Source organism: Suillus bovinus, assembly GCF_016758785.1.
Source record: "Suillus bovinus strain UH-Sbo-P2 chromosome Unknown EDB93scaffold_5, whole genome shotgun sequence".
Taxonomy (NCBI): Eukaryota; Fungi; Basidiomycota; class Agaricomycetes; order Boletales; family Suillaceae; genus Suillus; species Suillus bovinus.
This window is the reverse complement of record NW_024542061.1, coordinates 170,194-184,674: the sequence shown is the minus strand read 5'-3', so window position 1 is coordinate 184,674 and position 14,481 is coordinate 170,194. Positions and strand designations below refer to the sequence as shown.

Genomic DNA, 14,481 nt, shown 5'->3' with positions numbered 1-14,481 from the left:
TCTACTCACCATAATACACATCATCCAAGAGTACTTATCAGCCAATCTATATTACCTAAAGTTGCATGGATGATGGCAGACTCGTGTAATATACACATCCAGGTTATGCTTATCAGTCACTACACTCAAATTGTTCGCTTCCTTAATGAGGAATGTACTACATAGAATAGATAATCCGGTTTGAGTGAGTCGCCGGGGTAGCTCAGCTGGGAGAGCAACAGACTGAAGTAATGAGTAGGCGATGTTTTCTGGAGGTCCCGTGTTCAATCCACGGTCCTGGCATTCTTTTTAATGAAGGTAATGAAATTTATTATGTCTTCAAAACGCGATGTGTACACAATATCAACGTAACGTTATCAAGCGATAGTGTACTTTCCATAGTCTTTCTCTGGGTCGTATATCTATGCCTTGATTAATAGGATATGAACACAGGAGGGACACCTTACTTACCTCCCATCGAGAGGCCGGAAAGATGTGCTTGAACCGTTGGTACCAGCTCCTCTCCACTACTTTACCAGCGTGTGACTCGTCTTTTTCCTTGGTTGCATCAGCAAGCAGGCGAACATCATCATGAACGTCAAAATTAAACAATGGTCCACTCTTTCCACGAGCTTTGTTGATGATGAAATCATAGAACGTATGATGCTGTCGAAATACATTGAATTGAATGACCAACAGGGAGACACAAACTCACGTGAGGTATTATGAGGTCCTCTTTGATGTACATCAAGTTGTCGACGCTAACGCCTCGCAATTCCGGGAACTGCTGCCGGCACTTCTCCAAAAAGGCGCTAATGGTATCACCCTTCTTACACTGAAGCATCCTGCGACTGAGCGACTGAGTGCTAGATCAATATGAACACATACCACAACCGACTTCCTGTGGCCACTCCCATCCCAATAGGAATATGTTATCTCGATTTCTTCCTGTTTAAGCTCCTCTTGTCTGCGAATCCATTCTTGGCGCAACCTTTCACGCTCTTTCCTCTCCGCTTCCTCTCGATCGCGGTCCGGGAGGAATGATGTATCAACATTAGGATTCTTACGGAACTTGGCGCGCTTGGACGCTTGTTCACCGTTCTCGACCTCAGGAGTTTGACGTGATGAGGTGTCTCCTTCGACGTCGCCTTCGTCATCCATGGCAAATGATAAGGTAGCTTTTGCCTTCTTGCGTTTCTTTACTCTTTTTGTTTCGTCTCTAAACAAATCCTCCACGGAATATAAGCCATCTTTCCACACAGTCGTCACGGTATAGCAGAGAATGACATTGAACACTGAAAATAACATACTTGAGTTCGTTAGTGCGAGCAGCCTCGCGTGCCTTTGCTTCCTCCAGCTCTTTCCTTCTCTGTTGAAAGTCCTCCAGCCTGACTAGACCGATAGTCTGGTTCTTGAGAGTCTCTTCCATGGAGTCATTTTGACCGACAAATTTGTTGACTGAGGGACGAGATTTTTCCGTTTCATTGATGAGAGTCTGTTTTTGGCGTTCATACTCTTCACGATTCTGAGCGCGCTGCTTGATAAAAGCATCCTCGCGACGGCCTTCAGCGTTGTTGGTAGCCATGAAGGTTTTGGTTGGTGTGAAGCGCGATGTCGCGGAGTATGAAATTACTTTTCAAGCTTGAAGGTTTGAAGTTCACTGTTTCCTTCTAATTGTTCCGAGTGAGCTATGGTTCACGTCTTGGGGGTGCAGCTCCCAGACTACCAGTATACAAGGGTGCGCCATAGTTGATTGTTTTCAGAACCTTCGCTCATTGCCAGGTTAGTTCGCCTTGACTGCATTCTATGGCATTGGCCATAAAACTGCACATCGACTTTGTGCACGTCTCCAAATTCACGACAAGTGCAAAGTTCGAAGTCTAACACCCCATCAAATCACAGAACTTGCCGCATTCCTCTCCTCTCCTTCTACTTCAACACCTATTCCTCGCTTTCCACTAGCCACGTCGTCCTATAAACCTCCTCTGGCCTCTACTCCACTTGCGGTCCTGAAGGAGGAGACGAAGAAGCTCTCGCAAAGGGCATGGGCAGATCCACTAAGAAACATCAAGATTGAGAGCGAAGCCAGGAGAGTGGTCAAGGATAATATTGCGCACCAACGCATGATAGGCAGTTACGTTGGCAAGAGGCATGCTATGGGTCTGCCCGTCCGCGGCCAGAATACCCAAAATAACGCACGGACCGCGAAGAAACTCAACAGGGTCGATCGTCGTGGCTGAGGGTGTTTCTTATGTATGTTTCTATATCCTCGGAAGTTCGCCGGACGCCGCGCTTGTTCCATGTTCGTCTTCTAGATAATACAAGTACTATTCCTAAGTACATCCGAGGTGACTTATCTAGTCGTCTCCGACTGGCACTTCTTCTTCCAGATACTTCAGCAATGTCACCCGAATCTCCGTGCTCTCGTCACCGCGAAGTACATCAGACAAAAATTCTACCTGCACCTGCATCTGGACCTTTAAAATTGCCGTGATACATAGTTGCGCCGATTATTTTAGTTTGTGGACTTACCATCTCAAGTGCTCCTCTAAGAACACCGCACAGCACGTTACTAAACCACAGCCCTCCTTCCAAAGCTTCGTCAGGGAGTTCAACAAATTCAGCCAAGGGGTTCTCATCCAGGGTCAGAATGAAAGACGAGCCAGGAACTCCTGATTGTTGAGCTGTACTACTGTTAGGGCGGGAGGAAGGTGGTGGAGCACCGGTATGCGTGACTGTTGGTGTGATATTCAGAAAGGATTTAAACCCGACCTTCAAACGAGGTGCCTCTAAGAACGTTGGCTCAGGGGGAGTAATAATAAACGCACACCTTCGCCACCACCTCGCCCACTTCTCGGAAGTCGGAGCAGCGACCTAAAGAGCTCCTGGCAAGGAAATCCTCGATTAACCGTGTTCCAATGTTATATCCCATTTTTTCGAGTTGCTTGTTCACTTCAGCATAATCTTCATAATCTTGAATCAACTGAACGACAAGGGCGCCGTATGTAAGGGCAAACAGCTCTGAATTCTGTTTTTGGAGTCAGTTGGGTCCTGATTGACCCAAAGGCGCGACGCAAAGTCCAAACCTCACAATTTTATCTGTGCGACTTTTCCAAAGGTCCTCACCGATGGCTTTATACTGTTTGCTCGTCGCCATCGTCGACGAAAGTAAGGCAAGAGTCTAGACTGCCAAATTGGGCTGAACCGAAAGATTGAATCCACGTGCTTGTCAACTCTAACAAACCTGCTATCATCATCAGAGCTGCTCAAAAAATGTCACGGCCAGAGTACCAGGCCCCACCAGAGATTGTATATTTTATTTTCATTAATTCACAGGCTATGTGAGACTGATTTATGGACTCATCTATAGTATTATGGCGACGCTGAAGCCAAAAAATACACTCAAAAGTATGCCTGTTCGCATGTGCATCCTCTTGCCGTTCTCAGTGTCATACAAGCACTCGTAATCAACAGATCCAGGCGGATATGACATACCGTGCTCTGGAGTTGCTCAATCTTCCTCCAGATGAGCCCGCTTTTCTATTAGATATAGGGTGCGGATCGGGGCTTTCAGGTGAGATTTTAGAGGAGGAGGGATACATCTGGGCAGGCGTAGATATCGCGCCGAGTATGCTCGGTGAGTGCCAAGGTGTTATTACAGTAAGAACTACACGTGGGCTAATCATAACCAGAGGTCGCACTGGATAGGGATATTGACGGCGACCTTTTTTTGCAAGACATAGGTCAGGGATTTGGTTTCCGACCAGGAAGCTTCGATGGAGCAATAAGGTCCGTGACTGGACTCCCTTTTTTTATTTTATCTTATAATCTACCAGTATATCTGTTTTGCAATGGCTTTTGAATGCTGAAACATCGCATCCAACGTCTTCGCCACCACACCGTCTCACTCGTTTCTTCACAACTCTACACTCTGCTCTTCGAAATCCCTCCCGAGCAGTCTTTCAATTTTACCCGACTTCCGACGATCAGATACAACTGATTACCTCGATAGCGCAGAAGGCCGGTTTTGGAGGGGGTGTCGTCGTAGATTACCCAAATTCTAAGAAAGCAAGGAAGGTTTTCCTATGCCTGTTTGTTGGCGGAGGAGGTGCGCAGCAGCAAATGCCTAAGGGCGTAGAGGGTGAAGATGATGAGCAAGTAAGATTTGAGAGAAGAAGAGAAAAGGAAAGGAGGAGGGATGTAAGCGGTAAAAGAAAGAACATGAAAGACAAGGATTGGATCCTGAAGAAAAAAGAGGCAAGTCAGATGCAAACTGACCATGCCTATTTGCTCACTGATGTCATTAGTTGTATCGCCAACGAGGAAAGGAAGGAGTACCAAGAGATTCAAAATTCACTGGCCGCAGGCGCAAGCCAATCTTCTAGTGGAACATCTCAGTATTTCACGAACACCGGATCTTCGTAAAATGATACCATACAAGTACCTACGTCTATTCATGTCCGTCTATCTACGAATAGCTCGGGGAGGCTGTTGACCGCATCCTGAGCATTGTTTCTGATGAACAAGCCTTGGAGGGCAGCCATGCTAATTTCCCTCCCACTAGACATCTCCTTGGTAGTTAATTCCTCTACCTGCTGACCCATGCGCTCTATAAGCTCCGGTTGAACAGACTCACTACCGCCGTAGAAACGTGTAAAGAGCGTGCGTGCCTGTGCGGGTGAAGCATTATCAACAAGCACGCTCAGATCAACACGCCCCGGTCTGATGAGTGCAGGATCCAATTTTTCAAAGTGATTTGTCGTCATGAAGATAATCCGCTCTTCTCCCGATGCAACACCATCCAAAGCGTTCAAAAAGCCAGAGAATGTGACAGAGGACTGATACCTATAGCATGTGCTGTTAGCCATGCGTTCCGAGGTACCAGACTCATCGGCTCACCCATCCTCGCTTGTTTGCACGCGTCTGTTAAATGCGGCATCCACGTCTTCAATGAGTATAAAGCTACGCTCGGGGGCATTTGATAACAGGTGATTGAGTTTATCGTCACCGAGTCCCCGTTCCGACAAATTGAGTAGACATATGTCATACGATAACGATCCTGCTAGAGCTTGGATATAGGAAGTTTTGCCTGAACCAGGAGGGCCATGCAAAAGATATCCCCTTCGATAAGGAATGCCCCGGTCCGCATACCATTGACGTCGTTGCAGAAACGCCTTGACATCCCGTTCTACCTTTTCACTCACCCCCGTATCCAGCACGACACTATGTAGTGGACGCTTTCGCCGAGGTTGACCAAATGGCTTCCATTCGATCCCCCATGCGGTTCTGATCACGAGTTTGCCTTCTTGACCGCGGAGAGCAAGGTCGCGTGCTTCTGCGAGGAGCTTCGAGAAAAGATGGCGATCTCTGGAGAGTGTTGTTACTGTCACAGTTTCCCATGGCGTGCCCGACATGAGTTGCATAGAGCGCGTCTCACGTTCTCTTTTCATCTTGATCGTAGTGTTATCATCATGTTATGAAAATATGTTCCGTGTGACACATGACCCGACTGACCTGCATCCAAGCTCCGCCGTACTTGAACCAATGGGTTCCTGGGCCTGCGACTAGCCTGAATAGAACAGAAGAACTCCCATTACTGCGTTGTTCAACTGCAGTTTCAACACTTAGTTGATGGCTGCGCAACCAAGACCCGGTTCTTCGAGAAGAAGTTGGAGCAGCCGATTGTCCATTGTGCGCAAGCCATGCGAGAAACCATTCATATGCGCGGTCCTTGTTGTTCACCTCTAATGATACGAGGAGACGCCGGCGAAGTGCGGTAGTACCGAAGACCAGACCTTGGCGAAGTATAGTTAAACCAACACCGACGCCCTGGCTCACGTGTCCAATGTGAACAAAGAAATTTTAGAAATGTAATACGGACCATAAGACCGAAACCAGCTTGGAAGTAAGGGCTATACTTTCAAATAGCTCTCAGTAACTCGCAGGTCACCAGAGATATCACCGAGAACGTACTTATCACCTATAAGGCTGTTAATGATGGAGGAGGAGGCTGCTCCTGCATCTTGGGGAATTGCAAGACCAGTACTTGCCAAGCCTGGTGCGTTGGCAGCCTGACCGTCCAGAGAAGGTGTTCCAGAAGCGCCGTGAACAGCCATGATGCGCCAATATCAGTTGAAACCAGAGAAAGCTGTACACTTTCGATAGGCAACTTGCCCAAGCTAGTCTGCCTTAGGCAAACTGAATAGAAAGGTGCTTCTTTGTTATGGACGAGCTAAGCCTTGAAGCAAAAAATAAACGGAACGATTCCTAATTTGGAGCGCGTTTGTTAGCGCGACTTTACTGCTTGCTTTTCTCGTTACTCTCTTCCATCGCGGTGCCATGTTCAAGCACTCGTCCCTTGCTGAGGCATACTCCACTCTTGGTCTTCAAGAGGTATAAGATTTTTAGTTTTGTAGAAGTGCATTTAATCAAAAATCATGTTTAGGGTGCCACTCTCGAGGAGGTCAAATCTGCTTATAGGCAGGTGAGTTATCTGGCGAAACTACATTGGCAGCTATTCTAATAATATAATATTCAGCATGCGCTGCGCACTCATCCAGACAAAAACCCTGATAATGCTGATGCTACTGCACAGTTTCAGGCAGTCGGTCATGCATACACTGTCCTCCAAAGGCACCTAGATCCGCCTACTGGCTCCAGACGGACACACCATTATGGCATGGACGACAATGACGATGAATATGATGAATACGACAACTATGACGACTACGAGAACTACGAGGACGATCCCTACACCTTTGAGGATGAAGCAGACCGCATGGCATTTTTCAGGTGCGTTATTACAGCCGTTTACAGAGTTAAACTCCTGACGCATTCTTGACAGGTTCCTTTTCTCACAATTTGTGAACGGGGGACGTATGCGTTTTAAACGGCGTAAGTGATTTGTTTCCCTATTTGTGGTTCGATGGAAATAGAACGCTTGGTGTAGCCGACCCTCACCGTAATTATCGTCGTCGATCTCTCTCCCCCGAGACTCCCGAGCAATATAAGGCTCGAATCGAACGGAATCGCGCAGAGCAAGTCGAGGCTGAAAAACGGCGCGCTGAAAGGGCAGCTGAACGCAAAGCTTTCGAAGCACGGCAGCGCGACAAAGGTATGTGACTTGTCATTAGTCATTACAATTATAAATTACTCCTTTCTAGAACGTGAAGAGGCAGCCAAGAGGCAACAAGCTAAAGTAGCATCCAAAAAGGCAGAATCTGTGGCTGCTCGTAAAAGAGCGGCTGAGACTGCTGAGGCTCAGCAACGGCGTATCCAGACTATAAGATCAGAAGCTTTTTCGGCTGCACGTAAGGGAGACGCTGTCAAAGTCAGAAAGGCGGTTTGGGAAGAGAATGTCGATGCTGCTGGAGGCGAAATCAAGCCTGGTTGCGAAACATACGTTAAGAGGCCACCTGAAGATCTGAAGGAAACATTGTTGCATATCGCTGCACGGCGAGGTGATGTTGACCTCGTGGAGTGGCTAGACGCCCACAGTCAGTCGCGTTGTTTTAATTACCGCTGTCACGAGTAATTAACCCCATATTTTACGTTCTAGGTGCAGATCCGGAAGAACGTAACGCTGCAGGGCTCTCGGCTTTCCACGTGGCGCTTCAGCAGGGCTGCATCCCAATCATAAACCATTTCTTCCAGTCATATGATCCGAAGCAAGACGACGACCATAGCGCGATTTATAGCCTCTCACCATCAATGTCGCTTCTTTCTCTAGCTTTAGAATCTGGCCAGCCCGAGGTTGTTTGGATGACCCTCGAGAAGGGTCTAGCCTCCATCCAAGATATCGGAAATGCGTGGACGCAGGTGACGTCTGAACAGACCAATCGGCCACTGTTCAAGAAACTTCCCCGAGATGGTGTCAAGTTTTCAGAGATCCAGAACCTTCTGATGACGTTCGGAGGGTTCACACCACCACCAACACCAAAGGCATCGAGTCCAAAGGATACGAGACACGATTCGCCCTCTCCCCTTTCGCCGTTTGCGCCGGATGGCTCTGCCAAGAGTCGTCACCAGACTCGCGCCAAAAAACTAAGCGTCAATCAAGCTCATCCTAATGCTCAATCTGCCAAATTACCCCACAACAGCTCCCCGCCTGCCCCCTCGGAACCTGGCAAATTGCATTCGCGGGGTCCCGGTGGGGGACGTGGGCAGGGTCGCGGGCGGGGTCGTGGACGTGACGTGGACGTGGACGTGGACGTGGAACCTAGATCGTTACTCAGTGATCGCATACCTCTGTTTCGTGTGCTCCCCGGCATCAGTATATCTCATTTCTTCCATTTCATTCTTCATTCCATGACACATAACTCTCCTTCGCATCAAGTCTCTTCTTGATGCACCATGCATCCATAAGTATCAATTGCGTCATTCAGTGGTCTTGTTATAGCTGCTATCATGATCGCGAGCTAATGTTTATATCGCAACCATGTGTAATGTTTACTCTATGCGCATGCACTACTTGTATGTAAATTAAATTGTTGTATTCTTTGATGCGGCCTCGGCCTCGGCTGAGACTATTTGCTCTTGTTTCATTCCAAAGCTGTTGACAAAGATGGCCAAACAAGTTCACCGGGGTTTCAACTTCGACCACATCGGTGCTTTCATTACACCTATAGCTGTCAATCTCTAACACCAAAGCACTGACATAATGGGTCGACTGGCGGAGATGCAGAGGAAGCTCCTTGAGGTATATCATTCATCTGACTGCCGAAGCATTGTCTTTAATTTACGTGTCTAGCAAATGATGGGCCCTGAGGCAATGGGAGTTGCCAATGCCAACCTCGTCTGGTCTGACGATAAAGTTTGCCGGAACTTTCTGTGTGGGACATGCCCGCATGCACTTTTTACAAACACTGTACGTTGATTCACTACTTTTCTTAGTGCTTCAATATAACTTCCCAACTAAGAAAATGGACCTTGGAGCATGCCCAAAATCACACACGGAGCGATTGAAGACAGAGTTTCTGGCAGCCAGAGAGGCAAATCCAAGTGACCCTATATTTTCTCGTTTCCAAATGGAGTACGAGTCAAACATATTTGCCTTTGTGGATGAGTGCGACAGAAGGATTCGGGCTGCGCACCGAAGGTTAGAGAAGACACCAGAGGAGAATGCAAAGACAACCAATCTGATGCGAGAAATTGCTGAGATCGAGTTGGCTATTCAGGGTGGGACCGAGAAGATCGAGACCCTTGGTATGTGTCTTTTCCTTTGGAAGTTTGCCTGCTTTCTTACACTTCTCTAGGTGAACAAGGAAAGGTCGATGAGTCAATGAGGGAGATGGCCGCCATTGAAGCTTTGAAGAGCGAGAAATCAGAAAAGGAGGTATGTTGCGCCTTCGATTGATTTCTACCATGGGAACATGATCTCATTGTAACGTTGGATCTAGCGCGAGCTTCAACAACTCACAGATACGTCCGGGGCCTCCGGCCATCAGAAACTCCGGGTATGTGACGTTTGTGGTGCATATCTTTCTGTGCTCGATTCCGACCGGCGTCTTGCGGATCATTTTGGAGGCAAGGTATGTTTTCTCACCAGTTCGCCTGAAGAATGGATTCCCACATATCGGTAGATGCATTTGGGTTACCACGAGTTGCGAAACATGTTAGGCAAGTTTCGGGAAGAGCGTGAAAAGCGTAAAATGCCACCTCCGTCTTCTGCACCTCCCTCCGGCGCAACCGGGGGTGCAGGTAAGCCTGGCGGAGACCGAGGTGGTGGCGAACATCGGCCATCACGTGATGATCGTGAACGCGAACGAGGGTATGATAGACATGCATCGAGATATGAGTGAGTTTGTTGACGGCCTCAATGATAACGTTTAACTGATGCGTTCTTCCAGTGATCGTCGAAGAGATCGTGATCGCTCTCGATCGCCCAGCCGCAGACGATATTAATTCAGCAAGGTGTTTGATAGTGTATTACGCTTGGAAAGGGTTTGCAACTGGGGATATGGATTGCATCGTGGGTCCAGTGAGGCGCCGAACTTTGAGACTGTATTTACATATCAGTTGAATACAAACGTGGTTTGAGCCGACGGTAATACTCGGAAGATCTGGCTGGCTTTGTTTCGTAATTTTTTTTTTGAATTTCGGACTAACCTGAAGTAGAGATAACCCTTACATTATTTTTGTATAATTATAATGAAATTGTGCCTGTGACAGTTTAATCGTGACATTAAACCAGTTGCATGTAATCTGCATGTCCTTCCTTTCACTTTCTTGTGTCTGCTACTATTCGATAAAGCCGCGCTTTTATTTTGGTGTCCTTTCGTCCTCATAAAAAGCTTCTTGCTTTCATCTTATTCCGCGTCGCGGATTTTACTGACGGTCTGTAGCTTAAAATTCAGGCCAGTCCATAGCATTTCGGGACAACAATCGCAATCTTTCTGTCCAAAGGTTTTACGTTGAACCTTTGCTGGACGCTCTTGTCGACGTACCATTTCTTTCTATAGAAAATCACGCCTTGATCTTCTACTCTCTATACTTTTTGCCTTAGTCTTCCATAACGGATCTCCCAGGAACTTTGCTGTCGGCGGCTGCTCACTGGTTCCGAAGCACATTTCCTTGATCAATGATGTCCCTTCATGATTCGCGGGACCCAAATGTTCAGATGGACACTAGCTCCCTTCAATCGCCTTCGAATACCCTTTCTCTAGGTTACCCACCTCTCGCTCCTCAACGCCCTGAGGATCCCCTCATACAAAATACCATGCCCCATACTCCGCGTGACGCTATTTCCATTTTCCAACGCCCGGGTGACCCTAACGATCTCCACCTCTCTCTTGCAGATACCTCTCCTTCCACTGGAATGCATTCAATGGATGTACTCGATACGCCCAGCTCATCGCGTGCACCACCACCTGGCTTTATTTCTGATTTTCCTTGTCGCAATATCTCATACGGCTCAATGTCGCGAATGGATAGTCATCTTTCCCTTCACTCCCCACAAAGCGCGACCTCGGGCTCCAGCGGTCCGTCATCCGCCGTGCACGGCGTGTCATCTGCATATACCATGAATACTTCGTCCATCATGGTCAATGGACAGTCTATGATTCAATCTGTGCATGCCGGGGCGTTGGATTCTTCTGGGTCTCCGGGGGCTTTGGGGAATTCAGCTTCTGAGCTGGCGTTTCCCCCTTTAAGCAATAGCTCATCAAAGCCGACGCAAGACCCAAGTTTTATATTCCCGCCCCCAGACGTGCCTGATTTATTCACTGGGCGCGATAGCTCACCAGAGACACCCGGAGACTCACACTTACTGGTTGTTGGAGACATACTTAAAACGTAAGGTCTCGTATCTTCTGCTTCAAGACTAAGAATAATTGGGTAAATACGCAGTATTGCACACACCGCGCAATCAGCAAGTACAGCGTGTTCTCGTGGTCAGGGTCTTGAGGCCAACGTCAGAATTGATGAGCTCAAGAAGACCATCACACTGGTCTCCGAGCTTATTGCCGCCACAAAAATCACGGATACGCCAGTCATATCACGTCATCCTTCGCCTCGACGCTTTTCTTTGTTTGGCGCAAAGTCCAATGTTTCCCCGTCCACGCATGGCGCAGTACCTCTAACGCAAGAGCAATTGGCGTCCGGCATGCACTTTTCCTCTGCGGCAGACTTAGGTACTATGGATGGTCAAAGTAATGGTGATCTGGCAGACATGTCTCGGAAACGGTGTGCTTCATCGATGGCCGGCGACCGTGTTATCAAAGCGCCAAAGCGTGAGCCGCAAGAGGACACGCCACTTCATATTATCCCTCCGCAAGTGTCTAGCCAACAACCTTTTTCTGCTGTTGTTGCGGCCTCCATGACTGATATGCGACCCACGACTTCATATGTTCCTGCAAATGCGCCTGCAGATTCAGCTTCCCGACCAACAAGCTCCGCAGGTCAGCCTTCCATTGCAGGATATGGTCTGATTTCACATCAACCGTCCGCTGCATCTATGAGCTTTACGATACCTGTATCTTCAGCACCGCCTGCCTCATCTACGGAATTCATTTCAACATCACCGCTATCGACATCTATGCCTCATTCTGCTCATTTCCCCCCTCCCCCCACCGTCCGGGCCTCGTGGTCAGACAGTGCTGCCACATTACCTCATCGCAGCCATCAGCATTCACTTTCGGGAAGTTCCCTTAATGCCAGCATCAATTTTCATTCGATACCCAGCAATAGCTCGTCTCTTGGACCACTCCCATTTTCAACAACCGGAGCATTCCCTTCATCATCTTCACAGCCACGTTCTCTCACGAATACCGGCTCGGGCATTACCCCGCCGATTGGCAGAGTTTCTCGATCTGGCTCTTTCACGACTAGCAATGTAAATCCATTGGCGTTCGGAATATCCGAGGTAACTCCCTCCAATGCCCTTGATTTTTTGAATTCAGCACCTCATACGGCACAATCGCTTGGGTCGCATAGTCCGACTTCATCTCTTGAAGGAGAATATGATGAGTCCGATGTCTCACACAGCCCGCCCGAATCCTCGGGATTAAGGACTATTTCTCATTATTCAAGTTCATCTCGCACTGTCACGGGGCATGACATTCGTTCAAGTTCTCTCGTTACACGACAATCTACAGAGAATTTGTCTCCGACATCAACGCCAGGGCACAGCAATGAAGTCCCCCAAGAGTATCGTGCAGAAGTTGACCGTATCTTCTTCGAGTTCTTGAACAGCATCTGTTCAAATTGTGAGTATTTCCTCCGTATCATTTCTACTATTAACAACCTCTTTTCCTGTAGTGGATGCCACCGATGCGAAAGGGGAGCCGATACATCAAACACTAATGGCAAAGAAAATGCAACGTCTAGATGAGTCACCTGATTTTCGACCATTTAAATTCCGGATACAGGCTTTCACGAATGCATTTTTGGAAGAGGTGAGTAATTTTTAGAGACACGAGGCAATCGATGAGATATTGACGCCCCTGCAGCTGGCCAAACAAGGTTACCCAGAAGAGAAAATTCCTATGAAGAAGGCTAGCCCATGAGATCGATCATCTGATGATAACTGACTGAACTTTGATTTCGTGCAGATCCGCAACTACCTGTGGAACCAACCGTATATCTCGCGCTTCAACGAGGATGGTAAAAAGACCAAGTCTAAGGGTAATCATATTTGGAACATAGATGCAAAGAAGAGCCCTCATGATGGCACTTGGTCTTTTCGCCCTTTCCATCGGAAAGTGGCTGGCTCGCCGCCTGGTGTTGCTTACGTTGGCCTTCGGTGGTCTTGGGCACCTCGTATATGGGATCCACAGGCGTCACGATCGAACTTGATAGTTACGTATTCTTCGCCGTCCCTCCCGTCCTGGCTATTTTGGGAAGACGATGTGCTGTCAGGAACGCCTCCCCCGGACGCAGAGAGCTGTGACATCACGGTTGTAGCCCGTGTACGTTTCATCTGTGTGGACGTCCATTGATATCTAATGCCAGCGGCGTAGTATGTTCAAGATGGGCAAGAAGAGCTGCTGACGCAGACCTTCCATCTTAATATTGTGCCTGTCTCGAACCTTGACACCTCGTTCTCTGCCTCGCGTCGCGGTTCTATGAATGGGGAGATGCACAAGCCACGTCGGGTGACAAGTGATTCCACAGTTCCTCAGGCATCTCCCAGGTCAGTGTCAATCTGTATCTAAGGACGTCCACTCTCACGTGTTCCATTCCAGGCCGTTGAGGTCCCAACCATCGTCTGGTCTGGTGTCACCAGTTGCCACGCGTGATGCACAAGTGATTCAAGTGCTGACGTCAGCTGCTCAGCGTGTCGCTCAAGAAGCACAGTCTCAAATAATATCTTCCGCGACACCAGGCGAGCCCGGCCCTGAGCTGCAGGCCCTTGCGAAGCAACAACATGTGTTGACAATTACCGCACAAGCGTTCGACCAAGAAGTGACTGGTCAACAACGGTCGGAGATCGGCCCACAGGCAACTACTGTGTTAGCAGCAGCAGCACAACAGGTCGTATTCCAGGCTGCACGCCAAGTAGTTGCAGATCGCTCTGCTGCTGTTGCGAATCAGATTTCCGCGGGTTTCACTCCCCCGCCTGATGCCGCTACACAGGTGACTGTAAATGAAGTGTCGGTTGCTACGCAATCAGCCGTTGCACAGGCTGTCGAAATCACAGGACCGTTATCCAACGAGGTTGACGTCCTGATGACGGCAAGTTCCTTGTTGCAACAGCAGATTAGAGCTCCAGTAAGTCCACTTTCAGCGATGCTCGATTCCGCTCAACGATCAATACCCATGAATTCTTTGCACTTCCACTCTGCTGGAACACACCCTCCAGCCGCATCATATCCAGCAGCTATGACCGCACAAACCAGCGTTGGTGTCGTTCATTATCCATCTGCTATGTCTTCTGGTAGTTTGTCAGACTTTGGCCGACTATCATGATGCTCCGCCATTCTTAGCATATCTTCTTTAGGGCTTTGGGACTCATATGTGCCGCTGGGTTATTTTATCTCACTTGCTTCGTCAACTCTTATAGAA

At 48.3% G+C, this 14,481-nt stretch overlaps 8 protein-coding genes and 1 non-coding gene across 9 annotated transcripts; 6 read left to right on the top strand and 3 right to left on the bottom strand.

Moving 5' to 3' along the window:
* Window positions 1-191: 191 nt before the first annotated feature.
* On the top strand, window positions 192-282 carry EDB93DRAFT_t19. The gene has a single exon. It is a non-coding gene; the product is annotated as a tRNA-Phe (tRNA).
* EDB93DRAFT_1120581 (XAP5, circadian clock regulator-domain-containing protein) lies at window positions 283-1,591 on the bottom strand. The gene is made up of 5 exons (XM_041448501.1): window positions 1,290-1,591; window positions 868-1,198; window positions 695-814; window positions 451-645; window positions 283-401 (listed from the first exon to the last, which is right to left on the bottom strand). The coding sequence occupies exons 1-5, from the start codon at window positions 1,562-1,564 to the stop codon at window positions 357-359; spliced, it is 966 nt and encodes a 321-aa protein (XP_041311983.1). The 5' UTR covers window positions 1,565-1,591; the 3' UTR covers window positions 283-356.
* A 9-nt stretch (window positions 1,592-1,600) lies between these two features.
* EDB93DRAFT_656203 (mitochondrial 30S ribosomal protein S13) lies at window positions 1,601-2,320 on the top strand. Its single transcript, XM_041457011.1, has 2 exons — window positions 1,601-1,717; window positions 1,767-2,320. Exons 1-2 carry the CDS (start codon window positions 1,670-1,672, stop codon window positions 2,217-2,219), a joined length of 501 nt encoding a protein of 166 aa, XP_041311982.1. The 5' UTR covers window positions 1,601-1,669; the 3' UTR covers window positions 2,220-2,320.
* Window positions 2,321-2,336: 16 nt separating this feature from the next.
* On the bottom strand, window positions 2,337-3,136 carry EDB93DRAFT_1238036 (BET3 family protein; the record flags this gene model as incomplete). Its single annotated transcript, XM_041451502.1, has 4 exons — window positions 2,337-2,456; window positions 2,512-2,751; window positions 2,810-3,007; window positions 3,071-3,136. 4 exons carry the CDS (start codon window positions 3,134-3,136, stop codon window positions 2,337-2,339), a joined length of 624 nt encoding a protein of 207 aa, XP_041311981.1.
* Window positions 3,137-3,252: 116 nt separating this feature from the next.
* Window positions 3,253-4,364, top strand: EDB93DRAFT_1238035 (S-adenosyl-L-methionine-dependent methyltransferase; the record flags this gene model as incomplete). Its single annotated transcript, XM_041451501.1, has 6 exons — window positions 3,253-3,288; window positions 3,350-3,387; window positions 3,438-3,616; window positions 3,672-3,768; window positions 3,816-4,236; window positions 4,287-4,364. The coding sequence occupies 6 exons, from the start codon at window positions 3,253-3,255 to the stop codon at window positions 4,362-4,364; spliced, it is 849 nt and encodes a 282-aa protein (XP_041311980.1).
* A 69-nt stretch (window positions 4,365-4,433) lies between these two features.
* Window positions 4,434-6,095, bottom strand: EDB93DRAFT_1077042 (BCS1 N terminal-domain-containing protein; the record flags this gene model as incomplete). The annotated part of the gene is made up of 5 exons (XM_041445286.1): window positions 4,434-4,824; window positions 4,879-5,429; window positions 5,494-5,808; window positions 5,861-5,891; window positions 5,953-6,095. 5 exons carry the CDS (start codon window positions 6,093-6,095, stop codon window positions 4,434-4,436), a joined length of 1,431 nt encoding a protein of 476 aa, XP_041311979.1.
* Window positions 6,096-6,230: 135 nt separating this feature from the next.
* EDB93DRAFT_1334651 (DnaJ-domain-containing protein) lies at window positions 6,231-8,523 on the top strand. Its single transcript, XM_041455291.1, has 7 exons — window positions 6,231-6,372; window positions 6,425-6,463; window positions 6,518-6,771; window positions 6,824-6,873; window positions 6,929-7,093; window positions 7,143-7,475; window positions 7,538-8,523. The coding sequence occupies exons 1-7, from the start codon at window positions 6,319-6,321 to the stop codon at window positions 8,323-8,325; spliced, it is 1,683 nt and encodes a 560-aa protein (XP_041311978.1). The 5' UTR covers window positions 6,231-6,318; the 3' UTR covers window positions 8,326-8,523.
* On the top strand, window positions 8,524-10,140 carry EDB93DRAFT_1120567 (small nuclear ribonucleoprotein). The gene is made up of 7 exons (XM_041448500.1): window positions 8,524-8,677; window positions 8,729-8,845; window positions 8,898-9,183; window positions 9,234-9,313; window positions 9,378-9,509; window positions 9,561-9,775; window positions 9,828-10,140. Exons 1-7 carry the CDS (start codon window positions 8,639-8,641, stop codon window positions 9,880-9,882), a joined length of 924 nt encoding a protein of 307 aa, XP_041311977.1. The 5' UTR covers window positions 8,524-8,638; the 3' UTR covers window positions 9,883-10,140.
* A 655-nt stretch (window positions 10,141-10,795) lies between these two features.
* Window positions 10,796-14,416, top strand: EDB93DRAFT_1238030 (uncharacterized protein; the record flags this gene model as incomplete). Its single annotated transcript, XM_041451500.1, has 11 exons — window positions 10,796-11,271; window positions 11,326-11,358; window positions 11,395-11,524; window positions 11,567-11,621; window positions 11,646-12,230; window positions 12,573-12,683; window positions 12,736-12,872; window positions 13,029-13,385; window positions 13,437-13,609; window positions 13,662-14,187; window positions 14,366-14,416. 11 exons carry the CDS (start codon window positions 10,796-10,798, stop codon window positions 14,414-14,416), a joined length of 2,634 nt encoding a protein of 877 aa, XP_041311976.1.
* Window positions 14,417-14,481: the final 65 nt, after the last annotated feature.